The 18,447-nt window shown below is 34.3% G+C and overlaps 1 protein-coding gene across 3 annotated transcripts in view; it reads right to left on the bottom strand.

The window, feature by feature from the left end:
- Positions 1-18,447, bottom strand: part of ATRNL1 (attractin like 1) — an 849,703-nt gene that overhangs the window by 605,392 nt on the left and 225,864 nt on the right. For all 3 annotated transcript variants that reach the window (XM_059173087.1, XM_059173089.1, XM_059173088.1), the window contains exon 20: positions 8,104-8,197. In XM_059173087.1, the coding sequence (XP_059029070.1) occupies positions 8,104-8,197 (94 nt within the window). The remainder of the gene's footprint in view (positions 1-8,103; positions 8,198-18,447) is intronic.

Genomic DNA, 18,447 nt, shown 5'->3' on the forward strand with positions numbered 1-18,447 from the left:
CACTGGGAGTGGCAGGCAGAAGGAGAAGCAGACTCCCAGCTGAGCAGGGAGCCTGATAAGGGACTCAAACCCAGGACCCCGGGATCACGACCTGGGCCAAAGACAGATGCTTAACTGACTGAGCCACCAAGGTGCCCCAATAATTATGGATTTCTAATAGAACTTACTAAAAGGGCTAAAAAGGATGCCAAGGATTATAGACATCCTGAGTGCACAAGGCAACTCCACAAAACAACAAAAAATAATTGATCCAAAACCCATGTAAGTTTTGAACAACATGGCTTTTTGAACCATGAACAGGATTTTTTTGTTCATAATTATTTGAATCTAGAACTTATATCCATTTTACATATAAATGCAGAGTAGCTTTGCATGTTTACAACATACACTGAATTTTCTAGAAATGCAACCATGTGACTTGAAAATATACCATATACAATTCTGATTAGAACTTAACAAAAATGTGTTCATCATGTCAGGAAATTGCATCACAGCTATGTACAATACACATCTTTGAGTATACCATATGTCTAGAAAATATCTGAGACTCCTTTTAGTAGACTATAAACCAAATATTATTAGTCATATCAACTTATTAACAGATTGGATTTCATTAATAAGGTGATTAAAGTTATATTATTTCTAGCCAACATATTTTTTTAATTTGTAGCACCAGCACAAAATCTTTGTGGTAGAAATCACACATTAAAATTATTTACTTGGGGGCTGACAATTGTTTTTCAACATGGGACTCATAAAATGCTCCCAGAAGCCTACAGTCTAACTCCTTTTGCTCTAATATTACTGTATCTTTTTCCAATCTGTCATCTATTTCCTAAAATCAATGAAATGATATAGTTTCCAAAGTCTTTTTAAATATCAAAAACTGAATGAATGCCTTGACATGTGATGGGCTTCAAGACGGAAAATATATTTTCTGTGGCATTTCATCATAATCTTGTCCATATTTTAACCACTCAAAGATCAGCTCATACTTAAAATATAATACTTCCTCATTTTCTCCATTTCAACAGCCTGTTATCTGTCTTGGCATGAGATCTCCAGTTTCTGATTTACTATCTTGATTGAGTTCAGAGTGAATGAAAGGAGTTTCAGAGACTTCTTCCACTTGGCCCTTTCTGCCTTAACAGCTCATTTCTCACAGATCAAAAATAATATGCAGTTCTACAAGAGGCAACATATACCCATTCCAATTATGCACTTAGAGACAGGGAAAATTACCACAGAGTGAGTCTGCAGACCCAATATAATCAATTAAATAGATTTATACCAAAATTCAATTTATTACCTAGTCCCCATAAGTTCCCATTTTTACAAAGAGGCTATGACTCTTCATCTCTAAATGCCAGGAGCACTCCTTACTTTTCAAGATTATTAATTATGAAAATCCATAAAGTTCTAGAGAACATTATTCCATCCCCATTGAGAATCATTGACCTAATAATGTTTTCCTCTGCCTAACCAAAATACTTTGACCTTCACATTTACTGTCTATAAGACATAAGAACACTTTACTGACTTGTTGGAATTCAGATATTTTCTGGTAATCAGAAGTAGATTAGTTTTCAATGTGGTGTTCCATGATTCATTGTTTGTGTATAACACCCAGTGCTCCACGCACAAAAACTAATGATGCACCGTGTGGGGACTAACACAACAGAACAACAACAACAAAAAAAAGTAGTAGATTAGAAAAGGTCTAATAGAGGGCCAATCCAGAAACATGTTTTTGGTTTTTTTTCGTCACTTGCAGTTAAGATAAAAATTGTCAATGGTGTCTTAAGAAGAACTAACACAACTTCCTAAGATACATGGTAGCAATATTGAAAAAATTTTTTAAGCAAATAAATTAATGATATTTTTGGTGCTTGATACCAATTCATATACCTTATCCAAAGCCCCTCAGAAGTATCTTTGTGCCTTTTCCCATGACCAATTATCTACTAAATGAGTTGAGGTCCCTTTGGAGAAACAGTGGAGAAGTATTTATTGTGTATATCGATGAGATGGTACAGGTGCTTCTTTTACTTTATTTGATGGGTGCTGGGAACCAGCATTTCAGACTGGAATCCTAAGAGTGAAGATTCACAATTTTCCATTGGGACAGCTGACATCAACCTTCTGCTTACTGGTTCATGATTTTTTTTCTTTTTCTGGTAATTTAAGTCAAACAATAATCTACTTGGTTGCCAAATTAGTTCATCCCTCAGAACTCACTTAGGCATTACCACAAATTCTTGCCAACTAACACATCCTGTTAGCCATCTGGTCTTGTTAACTGTTAAGGTAATTAAGAGTTAGGTACAACCACCCATCCTTTACGATTTTGGAATCCTAACATAACCACGCTGATACTAGGGAACCCAATTGACAGGTAATATTTTCTCTTGTCTACCATGACAACAGCCACCACTGAGTTTCAAAGACTCCAGAGTTCCCCTTACAACTGTACTCTTTATTGTCTTAATGAAGAAAGTGCTCTGGAAAACCTCCAAGAAAACAGAATCAATTAATAGTCTACCGGATATTATGTAATATTTGTATTCCAACATATCCAACTTCCTGAGTTTCCTGACTCCAATGCTCAACATTTCCTCTACAGTTACAGCATCTCCCCACCTATATACTACAGCCAATCAGCATGCTCACATTTTAAAAACCCATCAGCAACTACAGGTGTATCACTAAGGCATGAAATCCTGGATCATAGGAGAGTGATATGATATCATCAATAAATTCTCCCTTCTCCAGCCTTAGATTTCACACTCCCTAATCCCAAACCCTCAAGGTAATTCTCATATACCCACTGCTGGTTCCTGCCTCTGCATATTGCTTAGGCCCTGCAACTTTTTCAGTGGCAAGCTATCTCTTACCTATCTACAGCAGAGACTGTGTCTTCCCAATCATGCTACACTGAGACCTGACACTTATTACTGATCTGGAGACAATAAATGGAGGCAGGGTGCATTCTGGAAGAAGACAAACATCTTCTTATGAAACATAAACATCAGGTGAAATCTTTGCATTGTTGCCAGGGAAAGGGAAGTGACCTTACTCTATCAAATGACAGAAGAGTATGACTTCTACCCAGGAGTTTTCCAGGGAATGAATCTAGGATTCAAGACTCTGAGGTCACACTTAGAAGTGTCCCCCCTGTATGCCTCAAACTCCCACTCGTTCTCACCAGGCAGTGACTCTAGCATGGGTAACCTGTCATGGCTCATCTTTCAGTTTCATTTGCAGCCAGCCAAACTAGTAATTAAATCCCAGGCATAAATTCAACATACTCTGCTCTCTATAGCTATCGAAGTTAAGGTTCATCAAATGCTGTCATGAAGACCAAGTGATATTCACAGGATGCCCTGAGTTGATGGAAGTCTCTTTCTTTAAGGCTTTATGACAGTTAATAAAAGCCAGCCAAATCCACAGTCATAGTTATGATCCACCCTGCCAAGACTTTCAAGTGCTAAGGTTGCTGCACAAACCAGCACTTCTCCTCCAGCCTATATTTCAGTCTATCAAACACAGTTATATTCTCAATAATCATCCTATAACACACCAGGATAACCACTATCACACTTACTGTTAGCATTACATAGTGCTTACTGCCCCTGGTAAGTCTTCTAACCATAAGATCCCCTGATGAAGGCCTGTTACCAAGAGCCACCTTCAGGAGCAACTGCTTTAGCTGGAATTACCTCAGTAGCAGATGCCAAGGTAGGATGGGGGTGCTTGCCGAGGGTAGTCATCTCAGGAAGCACTGTGACACAATGGGAAATGCAGGATAAACACTCACCCTTCATTGGTGGAGGAGGACCCATTTTGGCATAAACTATCTTATATTTCCTGGTTGCACTGGGCAGAAATAAGTATCTCTGGAACTGAAAGAGGAACAAAGATTCTCCTACTTTATGTGGAACCCTGGAAAGGACAGGAAACTGTCCCTACAGCTTTGGTGAAAGTATGACAGCCAAGGGAGTTATTAGCAAGATATATCGTAAGTATCTGCCACAACATTTTATCAAAACTTCTTTTACCATTTTTATTTTATTAAAATAAATTCTCTCCCACTGAAGAACACTAGTGTCTATCACAACGGTTGTTATAAGGTTGAAGAAAAAAAAATTAACTACTGACCTTCCTTACACTATTACATTGAACAGGAATTTGAGTGAGTGAGAGACACTGCATTTCACAGAATGCAAATATGCATGACCTTCACACTGTAAAACTGATACATGTTACAAAAATAATATATTGTGTTTTCTTTGAAGTCAGCATGTTACTCCTCAAAAGTAAACAAGTGTCGTAGAGAATTACATATTTATCTTTACATATCATTACATATTTATCTTACAGTTCATATCTCCATTAAATAATGTTTTAAGTGACCATTTCTGAGTTCCAGCTGTGGTTTAGGTCAGAGCCAGAACCCTGGCAAGGCAAATAATGCAGTGCTCCTTTGAATGAACATTTTGGCCCCATTACTGAAGCCCTGTTCACCCTGTCTGCTTCTGCTATTCCCCTTCCCCCAGCCTACATCACAGGAAATGCATTCTTGACATATTCTCCATTTTCTTCCTTGAGCAACTGGTGGGGTGCATGGGGAAAAAATTCTAGAAAGAGCCCTTGGGGGACCCCAATCCCTGTGGACCCCCACCAAGAGCTCTACACTCTACTGCCCGTCCAAACTACAACAGCAGTCTATCAACTACCTCAGCTCAAGTCTTCCACGTTTCCAGTTCGTTTCACTGCAGGTAAGCCAGTGTTCCTGTCTCATGTCTCCCGGAAAGCTCTGGTTTCCCTTCAGACTTTTGGCTATTTGTTTACCCTGTAGTCTCGGTTCTGCAGTGATTTCCAGAAAAGTCATGGATTTTCAGTTTTCCCAGCTCTTGTTTCTTTCATTGTAGGGGTCAGAGCAATGCTCTTGCCAGCTGTCTGTGTCCTTGAGCAAAAGCTTGAAATGCTATAACCTTCTTCATTTTCACTCCCTTGTTTTACTGATAAAGTTTCTCCTTCTGTTTACTATATTCTCCACCCAGAATATTTCACCTCCTCCTTCAAGTTCCAGCTCAAGTATCCTCTTCTCAAACTTTCCTGATCCCTCCAAGGTACTCCAGCAAAATGTTCTTCATTCCATTCCAGTATAAATTTACTAAACACTTACACTGTGGTACAGATGACATGGTCCCCAGAGAATTTCATTCTAGCAAAGGTTACAGGCGAATGCACAGATAATGCAAGGAACACATTAACATATAGGAAGAGAATGCATTTTAGTTGGAAGAGGTTATAAAATTTTAGTTTGAGGAGGTATAAATACACAAGATGTGATGTCCAACTATAAATTTAAAGTCAAACAAAAATCGTCCTGTGAAAAGGCAAAGGTTCCCAAGCATTTCAAATCACTGAAACAGCAAATTAGTATATTACATTTTGGCTGGTGTCTCCACTGTTAGCCTGAAGATACTTTCAGCAAAAACTACGTGATATTCATCTTCATTAATAGTATAAGCATTAACTTAATAATTATTTGGCGATTTGAATGACTAGCTTTGCTTCCTAATAAGAGTGTTTTCTTTTTAGTATAAGCACACTGTTGAAAATAATTGCTTTAAGAATGATGATCCTATTTTCAGTGCCCTGCACTCAAAAGCCAAATAAATAAAACAAAGAAAAAATAATGAATATAATTCTATCTAGAAAGGCTATATACAAAGTACTGTACAAATTAGTATTCCAATTTTTCCCTTGCTTACAAAAATCATAAATAAGAACTAAGGCAAATTGTACTTTCATCATTCAGAACTATATAATTTATTTTTCTACTATTTCATACATATGCCAAATCCTGTTACTTTGTATTTCTAAAGTGATAATCCCATGATTTCAATGAATTAAAATACTGCTCTCACTAATCTGGAGACAAAAGCATCTTACTAAAATACCACATCACAAATTATTATAGATGGTTATATCATTTAAGTAAAAATACAGTACAAATTAAAGATGTCAGTTTTATTTGATGCAATAATCGAATCTTAGAACAAAAATAGAATATTTCTTCTCTATGTCCAGGACCTGATACATAATTTGTGGCAGAGGGAGGCAAGAAGAAGTACAAAATAAAAATGTAAGGCTCTTGCTAAAAATTTATTAAGAATTTCAAGATGGTGATAGCAGTACATTAAACCAAGCACGATGCCCTTCTAGACACACACTCAAGAAGGTGGCCCTACTTATGAATTTTGTATTCAGTGAAATATTAGAAGTATCGTCTGTCTTAGAACACAGAACTCTGATTTAAATCCATTGGTCTTGAGACAAAAACAGCTTTCCTTAATAGGAATTTCCCTAAGATCTTGTGCTTTCACTTCCTTTTTTTAAGTTTAGAGGCTATGGAGAAGAAATAAAAACTAGTCTGTTCACTTTCTCTGAACTTGAAAACCTATGACACCTCAGTGGCTAGTCAAAGATATGTTCTTCTAACTTGAAATGCTTAAAATAATTCTACAGCAAATACTATATTTGTTTTAAGATTTTATCCATTCATTTGTTTTAAACAAAAAGAAATAAACTGATCATTTTCCATGGTTAACAGACTTCTCTGGATATAAAAGTTTTATTTTTTTCCCATGGAAAATGTTCTTTATTTTGAAATTAAAGTGAAAAAATATAAATGAATAAAATACAAATGCATGTGGAAAGTGCTAATGTGCCTAATGCTTCATAATACATATGGTCCAGATAAAAATTAAGAGAAATACCTATTTTGCTTATTTGTTTATTTATGCATTTATTTGCCACCCTACAGTACACCATTAGTTTTTGATGTAGTGTTCCATGATTCATTGTTTGTGTATAACACCCAGCGCTCCATGCGATACGTCCCCTCCCTAATACACATCACCAGGCTCACTCATAACCCCCAGAACCCTCAGTTTGTTTCCCAGAGTCCATAGCCTCTCATGGTTCTTCTCCCCCTTTAATTCCCCCCCCTTCATTTTTTCTTTTCCTTTTCCTAATGTCCTCCATGCTATTCCTTATGCTCCACAAGTAAGTGAAACCATATGATAACTGACTTTCTCTGCTTGACTTATTTCACTCAGCATAATCTCCTCCAGTTCCATTCGTGTTGATACAAAAGTTGGTATTCACCCTTTCTTATTTTTTCATAATTTTATAGTTATTATAGAGTTGATGATTTGTGTCCAATACAGTACATTTATACCTAATATAGGTGCATATAGACAACTCCGAAACAAAAATTATTTTAATATTATATGTCATATATAAATTAGAAAAAATGAATGTTTAGGTACCATGAGACAACTGCTTTTTAGGGTTATTTTCTTGAGGGGGAGAATAAATCTTGAGAATAACAATTAAATTATAAGAAGACAAAAATCATTCACAAAACTACTGAAAGCAGGGCGCCTGGGTGGCTCAGTCATTAAGCATCTGCCTTGGGGTCGAAATCAAGCCCCACATCGGGCTCCCTGCTCAGCGAGAAGCCTGATTCTCCCTCTCCCTCTGCCTGCCTGCCACACCCCTGCTTATACTCTCTCTCTCACTATCTCTGTGTGTCAAATAAATAAATAAAACACTTTAAACAAATATTGAAAGCGAGTAAAAAAGGTGGGTTCATGTTTAGTGAAAGAGTGAAAAAGAAGTATAAGGAACCACTTAAAAAGCTTAAATAACTACAATTATAATTAATAATGACAGATTCAAAAAAAGGCAAGAAATATGATTTTTTACTTAACAGGCTATGGAGGAAAATCATAAAAATATAATGAAAATTTAATGTATGCATTTTTCAAAAAATTAAGAATGTTTCTTTTTTTAGAGAGATACCAAAGCAAAGATATTCTATGGGTTCTTTTAAAGCCCCCGCAAAACTACCATTTTTAAAAGGCTTAGGTTTCTTATGAGAATTGATAAAATGCAAGTAAACCTAGTTTACAATAATATGGGTTGCTTAACTAGCACAACACTAACCTTAAAAAAGGAAAGCCTGTAACAATTAGTTTATAGCAAAAGTTCAATCTACAAAAAGTTCTAAAAGTCATTTTTACTTACAGTTGGCATTGATCACCTTTGATTCCTTTCGTTGTGCAGAAACATTTTCCTGTGTGCATGTGACAAATGTTTGCATGGCCGCTGCATGTACAAGCTGTAAGTCAAAACGAAAATGACACTGAATATTCTCCATCACAAATATGCATCACATTTCATTTAGGGCTTTATTTTTATACCATGTATTTTCCCCTGTCCATCCAAAAACTAGAGTTACCTCATAAGTTATTTTTTTATTAAAGGGAAGTAAATTCACTTATTGAAAAATTTTGTGAAACTCTTTAAAGACTTTGGGGTATCCTGAAGTTAAGTATGGATCCAAGTATTATTGCATTCTTCTTTGGGCTCCTCTCCATTTCTAGTTAAGCAAATGAATTTCAAAGAGCTTAAGAATTTTGGAATCAAAGGCTTAGATTCAAAATGTACATCTGTAATCACCAGCTACCTTGGGCAATTTATGTAACTTCTCTGCCTTAGTTTATTCATCTGCAAAAGATAATAATAATGATGATGATGATGATGATGTTTCGCTCTTAGTACTGATGTGAAGATTAAATGATATCACATATTTTTAAATACCTAACACATATCGAGCACTTAATAAATAAAGCTATTACTTCTACTACTATTACGTTGCCAAAAATAATAAAAATATAGCTATAAATCATGTAAATAAAGCATGCCTCTTTATTGCCCCAAATAATCTTATCTTGCTTCTGAGATCACTCTGAGTTTTAATATTCCACAATATTAACTGAAACAAACAGGGGACTCATTTCATTTTATTATTTTGCATTCCTTGTTAAAGAGTAGCATTCCAATTATTTGGGACACAAACTCCATACTTATTGTGTCCACCATCCAAACAACTGGTAAGTTCTATTTCAGCATGCACAATCTCTCTTATATCTGCACAATCTCTCTTATATTGTGATAACCACTGTATTCGGTGGGACAGCATATGTCATTGACATATGTCAGTGTCACACACTGACACTGTATTGTGTCAGTCACAATCATATGTCACATATCATAATACATAACATAACACATGTCATAATCATACAGTCACATACCTGATCTACCATCAGTTATTTCTAGGCTACAATGCGTTTGGCCAATCCTGAGACAGCCTAAAGAGACCAGGTCAACCATGCTACTAGCTCTTCCAAAAACTTCAGTGAGATCGACCATGTCCTACACACCTCCAGCTAGTTAAACCACTCTCTGATATAAATGAAACAATGTGGTTTTTTCTTGGTTCACATATACATGTAAAAATAAGTGAGTTTTGATCAAAATATAAAATACTCTAGAACAGGGGAACCTGAATGGTTCAATGGGTTAAGCTTCTGCCTTCGGCTCAGTTCATAATCTCAAGGTCCTGCAATCGAGCCCCACATCGGGCTCCCTGCTCAACAGGAAGTCTGCTTGTCCCTTTCCCTCTGCCTGCCTCTCTGCCTCCTTATGATCTCTCTCTGTCAAATAAATAAATAATTTTTTTAAAAAATACTCTAGAAACTAAGCATCTTGCTAATTGTTTATGATTATTTGCTTTGAAAAATATAGATGATTAATATAAAGTAAATAAACACACATATAAAGTAAGTTTTGGTACTACATAGATTCTTAAGAACGTGGTTTTCTGGCTAAAAGAAAGTTCTACATAAAAGTACTACTTTTTTCTTCCTAAAGAATATTTAAATAAATCAGCATAGTTTTCCTTTAAGCTTGTAGAATTAACTATGGAAACACACGGTGTGAGAATTACAGAAATGAATCTACGGGACTCTAAGATATATTGATAACATGTAATTTCATAAATAGTAAATGAATATACCATGATATCTTAATATTAACTTGCAGAGGTTCATATTAATATTGTCTCATAGTCAGAACTTCACTAAAAATAATGATGCATATTAATATTTTAAAACTTAGATAAACATTTTATTTACCCTTTATGGCAGAACTAAATAAGAGTTATGTTTGCAGAGTTCCTTTGAAGAATTATCATTGTATAGTAGCTTTAATAATTCCTGAGACCAAAAAAAATTGTGTTAAAATGCCTTTTAATGTAAGCCAATTTTGAGAGAATTCCCTTGCGGTTCTGTATGTCAGGTTAAAATGGCACAAATGTATTTCAAATTCAATTGTTTAAAATTTACACTTCATGAAAGTGTTGAAATTACTCTGTTGTCAGCATCTGAGGTTATCTTTTTATGCTGAATAAGCACCTATGAAATCATCATACAGTGGCCTCTTGTTTGGCAAATTTTATATGATGATGATTTTATAGCCTAGACATACACTGAAGGGACATTTTGTGGTCACATGTTATTTCTGTTCCCCTACAGTATAAAGTTGCAATATTAACTTATAGCCAAGACTGAACAATAAGGATAGAAAAAATAAAGATGTTCTAAGGGTTATTCTAACAAGTTGTACATGAAGAATATATAGAAACATGAAACCAAAAAAGGTAGTCAGCATTGGTGGGACTTGTTTCTAAGTCAGCTTATGTGTCAAAGTCCCTTCCATTGCTAGATCCTTACTATCTGTTGAATACCTATAACAATAATTTCTGGAAATTAGGAAATCGTGTCCATTTAATATGCACTGTATACATCTAGTGTATTATACTTGATATTTACTAGATCTGCTATACATTATATTTCAAGGGAGTAAGAATTCTGACAAAGGCAAATGTTCAAATAGCTGAACTAAAATTCTATTCAAACTTACATTTTTACTTACAACTCTAAACCCAAATTTTCACTGATGTATGGTTTATGAAAGAAGGGAAACAGAATATAGCTGCTTCTTTTTTATATAAATAAACATGAAATGCTGATACCAACATTATCTTAGCAATCTGAATTTTCTCATCAAAAATGCTAGAACTAGGGGTGCCTGGGTGGCTCAGTGGGTTAAAGCCCCTGCCTTCAGCTCAGGTCATGATCCCAGGGTCCTGGGCCAGGCTCTCTGCTCAGCAGGGAGCCTGCTTCCTCCTCTCTCTTTGCCTACCTATGATCTCTGTCTGTCAGATAAATAAATAAAATCTTTTTTTTAATGCAAGAATTATAACTATTGCCATGTCCCTGTTGAGAGAGTATGATTTTTTTTTTTTCCTACTGGAAAACTGATAGTTCTCATAATTAAAAATGGGCCATCAATCGGACTTACAGAGATTACTTTTAGTCAGGATATTTGACACCTGTACTTGCCTAAATAAAGAGTAAGTAGTAAAACTCAGTTATTCAGCCCTAGATCCAGTATTTACAGAATGGGATGGGGGTATAAGGCACTGCTTTAGAACTGTAATTAAGATGGCAAAGAAGGAATGCCTGGATGGCCCAGTCAGTTGAGCGTCATGATCTCAGGGTCCTAGGATAGAACCGCTCAACAGACTCTGTGCTCGCCAGGGAGCCTGCTTGAGGATTCTCTCTTCATCTCCCTCTGCCCCTCCAGGCCTCCCTCTGCTTGTGTGCTCTCTCTCTCAAATAAATAAATGAATAAATCTTAAAAAAAAAAAAAGTGACAAATAAGGATCCAGAACTTAAGTAACTGGAACCTTCAAGCACATGGCACTGTTTCAAGGATTTCAGTGATAGGTTAGAAAGTCATAAAGTGCCAACAGGACTTTAAGATTTATATTTTATAGTCCAAAGATGTTCAACATATTCAAAAATGGAGAGAAGAAACTCTAACCATCTATTCTAACTATATCCCTGGGGCCAAATCTGGCCCAATTCCTGTTATTGTACAGTCCATAAGCTAAGAATGGTTTTTACATTTAAAGAATGGTGAAGAAAGAGAAGGAGGTGAAGGTGGAGAGAAAGGAGAGAAGGAGAAGGAGGCAGAAGAGGCAGAGACAGCAACAGCAGCAAGCATAAGTAGCCCAAAAAAACCAAAATTTACTATTTAACCCTTTAGAAGAAAAAAAGCATGCAGTCCCTGATCTATAATCACCAAGCCTGCAATCACATAATTTGTCAGCTTTCCATTCTGGTTTAATTTTAAAAACTGAAATCATATTTAAGACAATTAGGTTTTTTTCCTAATAGAAGAAAGGTTAAGCAAAAACATTAAATATTAAAAATATTAAAATATTAAAAATGTCACCAAACTAAATTTTAACTCAACTTCTAAAAATTGAATTTCTAATAACCTGTGTTTACTTTTATAAAAGAGTAACTTTAATCTTGCTTCAATATCTTTGATAAAAGAGTAAACCTTCAGTCATATTTTATTTTCTTACTCTAACTGGCTAGTTTCTTGACTGCTGCTAATGACTACCATTAAAGTATATAAATCCTTTAGAATTGACTTCTTATACTTTATTTAATCTGTTTCTCATTCATCTAAAAAAACAACAAAATACCAATACCTGGGCTATAAATGAGACTTTTAAGAATGACACATTATTAAAAGCTATTCACAAATATTATTGCTTGCCTCAAGTTCAAATTCTTAAATTCCAAGTGACTGAATCTTTATTGTGTATATTTTGAATCTGCATTGTTTTCAATGAGATTACTTTATAAAATTGCCTTGAATAGATATTAGATGATGAATCAAAGAATCTAAAAAAATGTTGAGTATTATGTTACAAAATGTGTTTTATATTTTGTGACATAATAACAATATTTTGTATCTATATATGACTGTACTATTTCTGATGTATTTTCATACACATTACTTCTTTAATCTTTTACCTCACATATTATACCCATTTGACAGAAGAACAGCTTCAAAGAAATGAAAAAAAAATACCAAGTTTTTTCTGGGAATAGATAAATTGATAACGGTCATCATATAAAAAAATAAACAGGCAGGAAGAGCCAGGAAAACACTAAAAAAAGAAAAGCTTAAAAAACAAAGAACCAGCCTCCTAGACATTAAAACATTTATAAGCCCTCTATAATAAAACATTGTAATACTGGAGTATCAAGAGACAAACAGATAAGCAGAGTAGAATAAAAAATCCATAAGACATTTGAAACTTTAGAATTTAAAAAGCATGTATATTAAATCATGGATCAAAATTTTTTAAAATAAATGTCAATTGGACAAGTGATGGAAAAGGTAAATTAACATCTATAGCTCACACCATACACAAAATTAAACTCAAAAACCATTAGTGATCTAAATGTAAAAAAGCAAAAGGACACAAGTAACAGAATGCATAGGTAACTTGGATAGGCTGGGTATAAGAAAAAGTATTCTAACTCAAGAGTAATTATTTTGATGAGATTAAAATATAAAGACTTCACAGCCAAAACAAACAAAAAACCACCGTAAGCAATTTCAAAGGACAGATACATAGTTGGAGAAAACTGTTCAACAGAAAATTGAGCAAAAAATACAGATAATTCATATAAATATAAAAATGGTCCTTAAATGTATGAAGATTATATTAATTTCACACATGATAAGAGAACTAAAAATTAAAATTTCATCTATCAGACTAAAGTTAAAAAGTATAAAAATATCTTCTGTTCACAAAGCTATATGGAAACAGGTACTCTCATAAACTACTAGTGGGAGTACAGACTGGTAGAACCATGACTAGCATACAATGTATGTGTTTATCTCTGAACCTCACATGCTCCCTTCTAGGAATTTATCCTGAAGATACACTTCTTAGAGTACAGAAATATACATGCACATAAAAGTTCCCACTATGCTATTACTGATATTTGAAATTACTGGAATTTACCTAAATGTTCATAGTTGTAGTATGACTTCATAATGTAGTACTAGGTACTTATAAAAACAATGAGGAAGAGCTCTGTAATGTGGAATGATTTCCAAGTTACATTATTAAATGACAAAAGTTACGCTTTGTGTAAAAAAAAAAACTAAGAAAATATTCATGTTTCTACATATTTAATTTTTAAAATAACATAGGGAGGAGAAACCAGAGATGGGTTTGAGATAGGTTACTTACCGGGCATGAGTGAGAATGTCATGAAAAGATGGGGGGGAAGGGCAAGGAGGAAACTGGCTTTTTGTACATTCGTGACTTTGAGGACCATGTTACTATTTCACGTACTCAAAAAAAAAAAAAAAAAATTACATCAACAACACTGGTGGGGCACAGGTGGCCTAAAGCTGACTAAACACAGAAATAAATGAATGGCCCCAACTGAAATGACTAACAACCACACTGAAGGAGAGAAAAAGAGTGAACACAAGTACTTTTTAAACAGTTACAGACTCTATGTCCTCATACTGAAGACAAAAATAAATGTATAAATGCTAAATTCTAATTAGTAGACTTCCTTTTCGTGGAGGGTATGGCTTAGCAGTTCCAAAACTACTTTCTGTACATTTTAAGATTGAGGAAATTTAAAAATATATACTGTGGATAATGAAAGTCGGCTTAAAAATTTGGACAGTAGAAAGAATAAAAATGAACCCTGTAGTAAGGGACAGAAAATGAGGTGTTAGTGTAAACTCATGGGTTGTTGTTGTTTTTTTTTTTTTTAAGATTTTATTTATTTTATTTTAGAGAAAGAGTGCAAACAAGGAGAAGAGTAGAGGGGGAAAGTGGGGGAGGTGGAAAGAATCCCAAGCAGATTCTAGTTCAGCACGGAGCCCAAGGTGGGGCTCAATCTCACTACCCTGACATCATGACCTGCGCCAAAGCCTAAAGTTGGACCCTTAACTGACTGAGACACCCAGATGCCCCTACACTCACAGATTTTAGTATAAAATATAGGTGGATGTAGAACTATATATCAATGTGTGTAGTTATGTACATGTATAAGAATATATAACCATCTATGGTTAGAAATGTAAGCAATGTGTGTACACAGATATTTATTTATTCTCCAGTTCTGTCTGTTGAAGTGATCTAGAAATAAAATTGTCTTTGTAGCAAAGAGCCCACTAAAGGAACCAAGGCTGCTTAAAAAATGCCAGCTTTCAGTTAGAGCAGGGAAAGTACTAGATGGTGGCAAAAATACAAGAAAATGCTCAAAGAATGATAAAGAGTATATGAAAAATGGATGAATATGATACAAAGAGATGATAGATAGATAAACAGATACATAAATACATAAATAAAATACACAGATGAACTAGAGAAGAGAAAGCTTTTCATCACAAAAGAAAGCCTAATAATTAGTATAGAAAGAATGATAGAAAATCACCATTTGGTAAAAATCATAAAACTAGTAGACTAGTTTTGAGATACTACAGAGTCTCAAAGTATCTCCTAAAAGATATTTTTTTTCATTGAAGAATAATATCGTAACTTTAGAGTAAAGAAATCTGGCAGACACATTATCCAAATGTCCCTACTGAACATTACCTTTACTGGAATGATGGTAGCATGTAGGTCATGATGATAGCACGTAGCTCATGATAGCTCATGAGAAGAATTTAGCATAACTTCAGTGGTACTCCCACCAAAAGTATGTAGCAGAATATAACCATGAAGAAATGTCAAACAAAGCCATGTTCCATACAAAGCACATGCTATATACACACACCAAAAAATGGACTACAATCCTAAATAATGTTAATGTCACTTAATAAAAAGAAAGATCAAGAAATGTTCCAGATTCAAGAAGTCTCAAGAGATACACAAATGAATAAAACCAGTCACCTTGGATTTTCTTTTTCTCTAAAGAACAATGCAGGGACAAATTAAAATCTAAATAAGGTCTATATTTAATAATAATACACACCAAGGTTGATTTCCTGATTTCTGGAACTGTAATGTGGTTTAAAAAATTCCTAGTTTTCAGAAAACATCACTAAAGTATTTAAGGGATAAAGGCCCATCAAGTCTGCAATATTTAACTGAAACAGCAAGAGAGAGAGGAAGCACGATGGAACTCTGTGTATTACCTGCAACTTTCCAGTGCTAAATTATGTCAAAACAATAAAACAAAAAAGTTAAATTAACTTTTCAATTTTGAAAAGATTAAACACATATACACCAAAAAAAAAAAAAAAGTAAAATACATGCTTATGTTTTTGACTTTTAAGTCAGTAACAACATTGCTTAACAACTTTGAGGTGTTCTTTTTTTCCCTATATGTTATCGAGGCTTTGTTTTCACCATAATGAGTAGAAGGGATGTTGTCAGCAATATGTGAAGTAAACAATTCCATATCTCAAGAAAACATTATTAATTCTTTCTCTTTCTGTAAATGAGATAAAAAGGTAGATGACAAATATAGACACTGTATGGAGGGTATAGAGATTGTAGGGAGAGTATTCACTCATTCATTCCACAAATATTTAAGAAGAAGCTATTCCATTTCAGCTAACCTGTAACACCCAACAGCAAAAGAAGAAAAGAAGAATCGAGGGCACTTAATTGGTTTATCATTAACTAAAACGGGGGTGAAAGGAGACTATTTTTAAATAATGCAGTTGTTGAATTCAGGTTTTGAACCAATTAATATGAACAATTCTGGCCTTGTAAGGATGACAAAAAACAAGTAAACATTGCTCATTAAAATAAATACACAATCAAACAATTATATATTCCCTTTGAAGCCTAAAAATATAGATAATTAGTCTAATAAAATCACTAGATGAACCCATAGAGAAAAAGCAAGATGAAAGGTATAGATGAAACTGTGATTAAAAGAAAAGCAAATATTTGCATTCATATCCTATGGTATATAAAAATGGAACTTTGAAAGAAAAGGTTTTTCTTGGTAATAATATATTAAGAAGGATTTTATTATGTTTATGAACTATTTACAGAAAATATTTATGCTGATGCTTTCCTACACCTGCTCTAGGCATTTCTAACATATGATTAACTTGTCTACCGTCACTAATTACTTTTTGTGCATTATCTAAGCAATGAAAAAGTGTGTATCCAAATTGGCACTTAGCTGAATTCTAATCTTTAAAAAATCTATAAATATCAGACTAAAACCAAATACACGCCTAGAGTTTCTTAGATTAACCTCTAATTTTCTGGAATACACTAAATAAATGTTTTATGTTTTTAGAATATGAGAAATATGCACCATTTTAAATTTACTTTTTAATTTTCATCCTATGCCTGTCATTTGAAGCAAATAAGAATTGCTTAATTTTTGTAGGTTTGTATAATAGCCTTTTTTATTGTTAAATTAAATTATACCATCTTACCTCACTTTTTAAACAATCAAATAGTGCCGGATCCTTATAACACAAAATCTCAAGCAATACATGATAAGGGCACTAGGCATCACATCAAATGAAATTAAAGAGAAATATTAAACACTTAAGATAAAATAATAGCTTCTATGTAGTCCCCAAAAGATAAACACTGTACTTGTAGATTTAAAGCCATTATTTTTTTTAATTCCATGAGATATATTAGTGAACTTATTAATGAAAAGAAAGCATGCAAGTCACACATTTTATTGTCAAAAATATGCAAATTAGAGGTGGAAATAATTTGCAGCATCAGGCCTAGGAACTAACCAACTGCCAATAGCACTAACCAAATGCCAAAAGTTGAAATGAAGGTTTAAAGTTAGGATGGGCGGAAACTAGAAGTTTGTGCAAATAAAAAACAGGGAGAGACATCTTGAAAAGATCTCTCATGCAATCTTGATCTTCAAGATCTTCAAGATCTTGAAAAGGGGTAGGTATAATAAAGGTGCGGAAGCAAGCCAAGCGAAGTTCCCCAACACTCAAAAGTTTACCAAGGGTGTCTCTAGCAGTTTCATGAGGCTCAGCCCACAGACATCTCGCTGAAAAGGCATCTAACACAAGAAAGTAGTAAAAACTGCACCTTCTACTAACCACAATCAAGGTCATTCTGAAATTACCTGACTTAATGTCAGGTCCAAATACTTTTCATAATCTCAGTTCTTCTTGTCCTTTTGATTCCTTTTATGAGAATAAAAGAGATAAACAGAGCTCAGAAAGATGGAATAGATAAAGAAAGCTTAGGGCTCTAAGTATTTGAAGTTAGAGGAACACATCCCTCAGAAAAACAAAACGCTTCAAAATAATTAGTACAGAGAGAAGACAAATTAGCTACAAATATCATAGAAGCTATAAAACAAAGATTTTTTTATTTTTAATTTTTTTAATCATTCAGTTTAAACAGGCAGCTCTGCATGATATAAAAAGCCTTTCTGGGGGGCGCCTGGGTGGCTCAGTGGGTTAAAGCCTCTGCCTTCAGCTCAGGTCATGATCTCAGGATCCTGAGATTGAGCCCCCACATTCGACTCTCTGCTCAGAGGGAGACTGTTTCCCCCTTCTCTCTCTCTGCCTGCCTCTCTGCCTACTTGTGAACTCTGTCAAATAAATAAATAAAATCTTTTAAAAAATTTATTTAAAAAGGCTTTTTTTGTTTTCTTAATGTATTTAAAT

The sequence above is a fragment of the Mustela lutreola genome, chromosome 4 (assembly GCF_030435805.1).
Source record: "Mustela lutreola isolate mMusLut2 chromosome 4, mMusLut2.pri, whole genome shotgun sequence".
Classification (NCBI taxonomy): Eukaryota; Metazoa; Chordata; class Mammalia; order Carnivora; family Mustelidae; genus Mustela; species Mustela lutreola.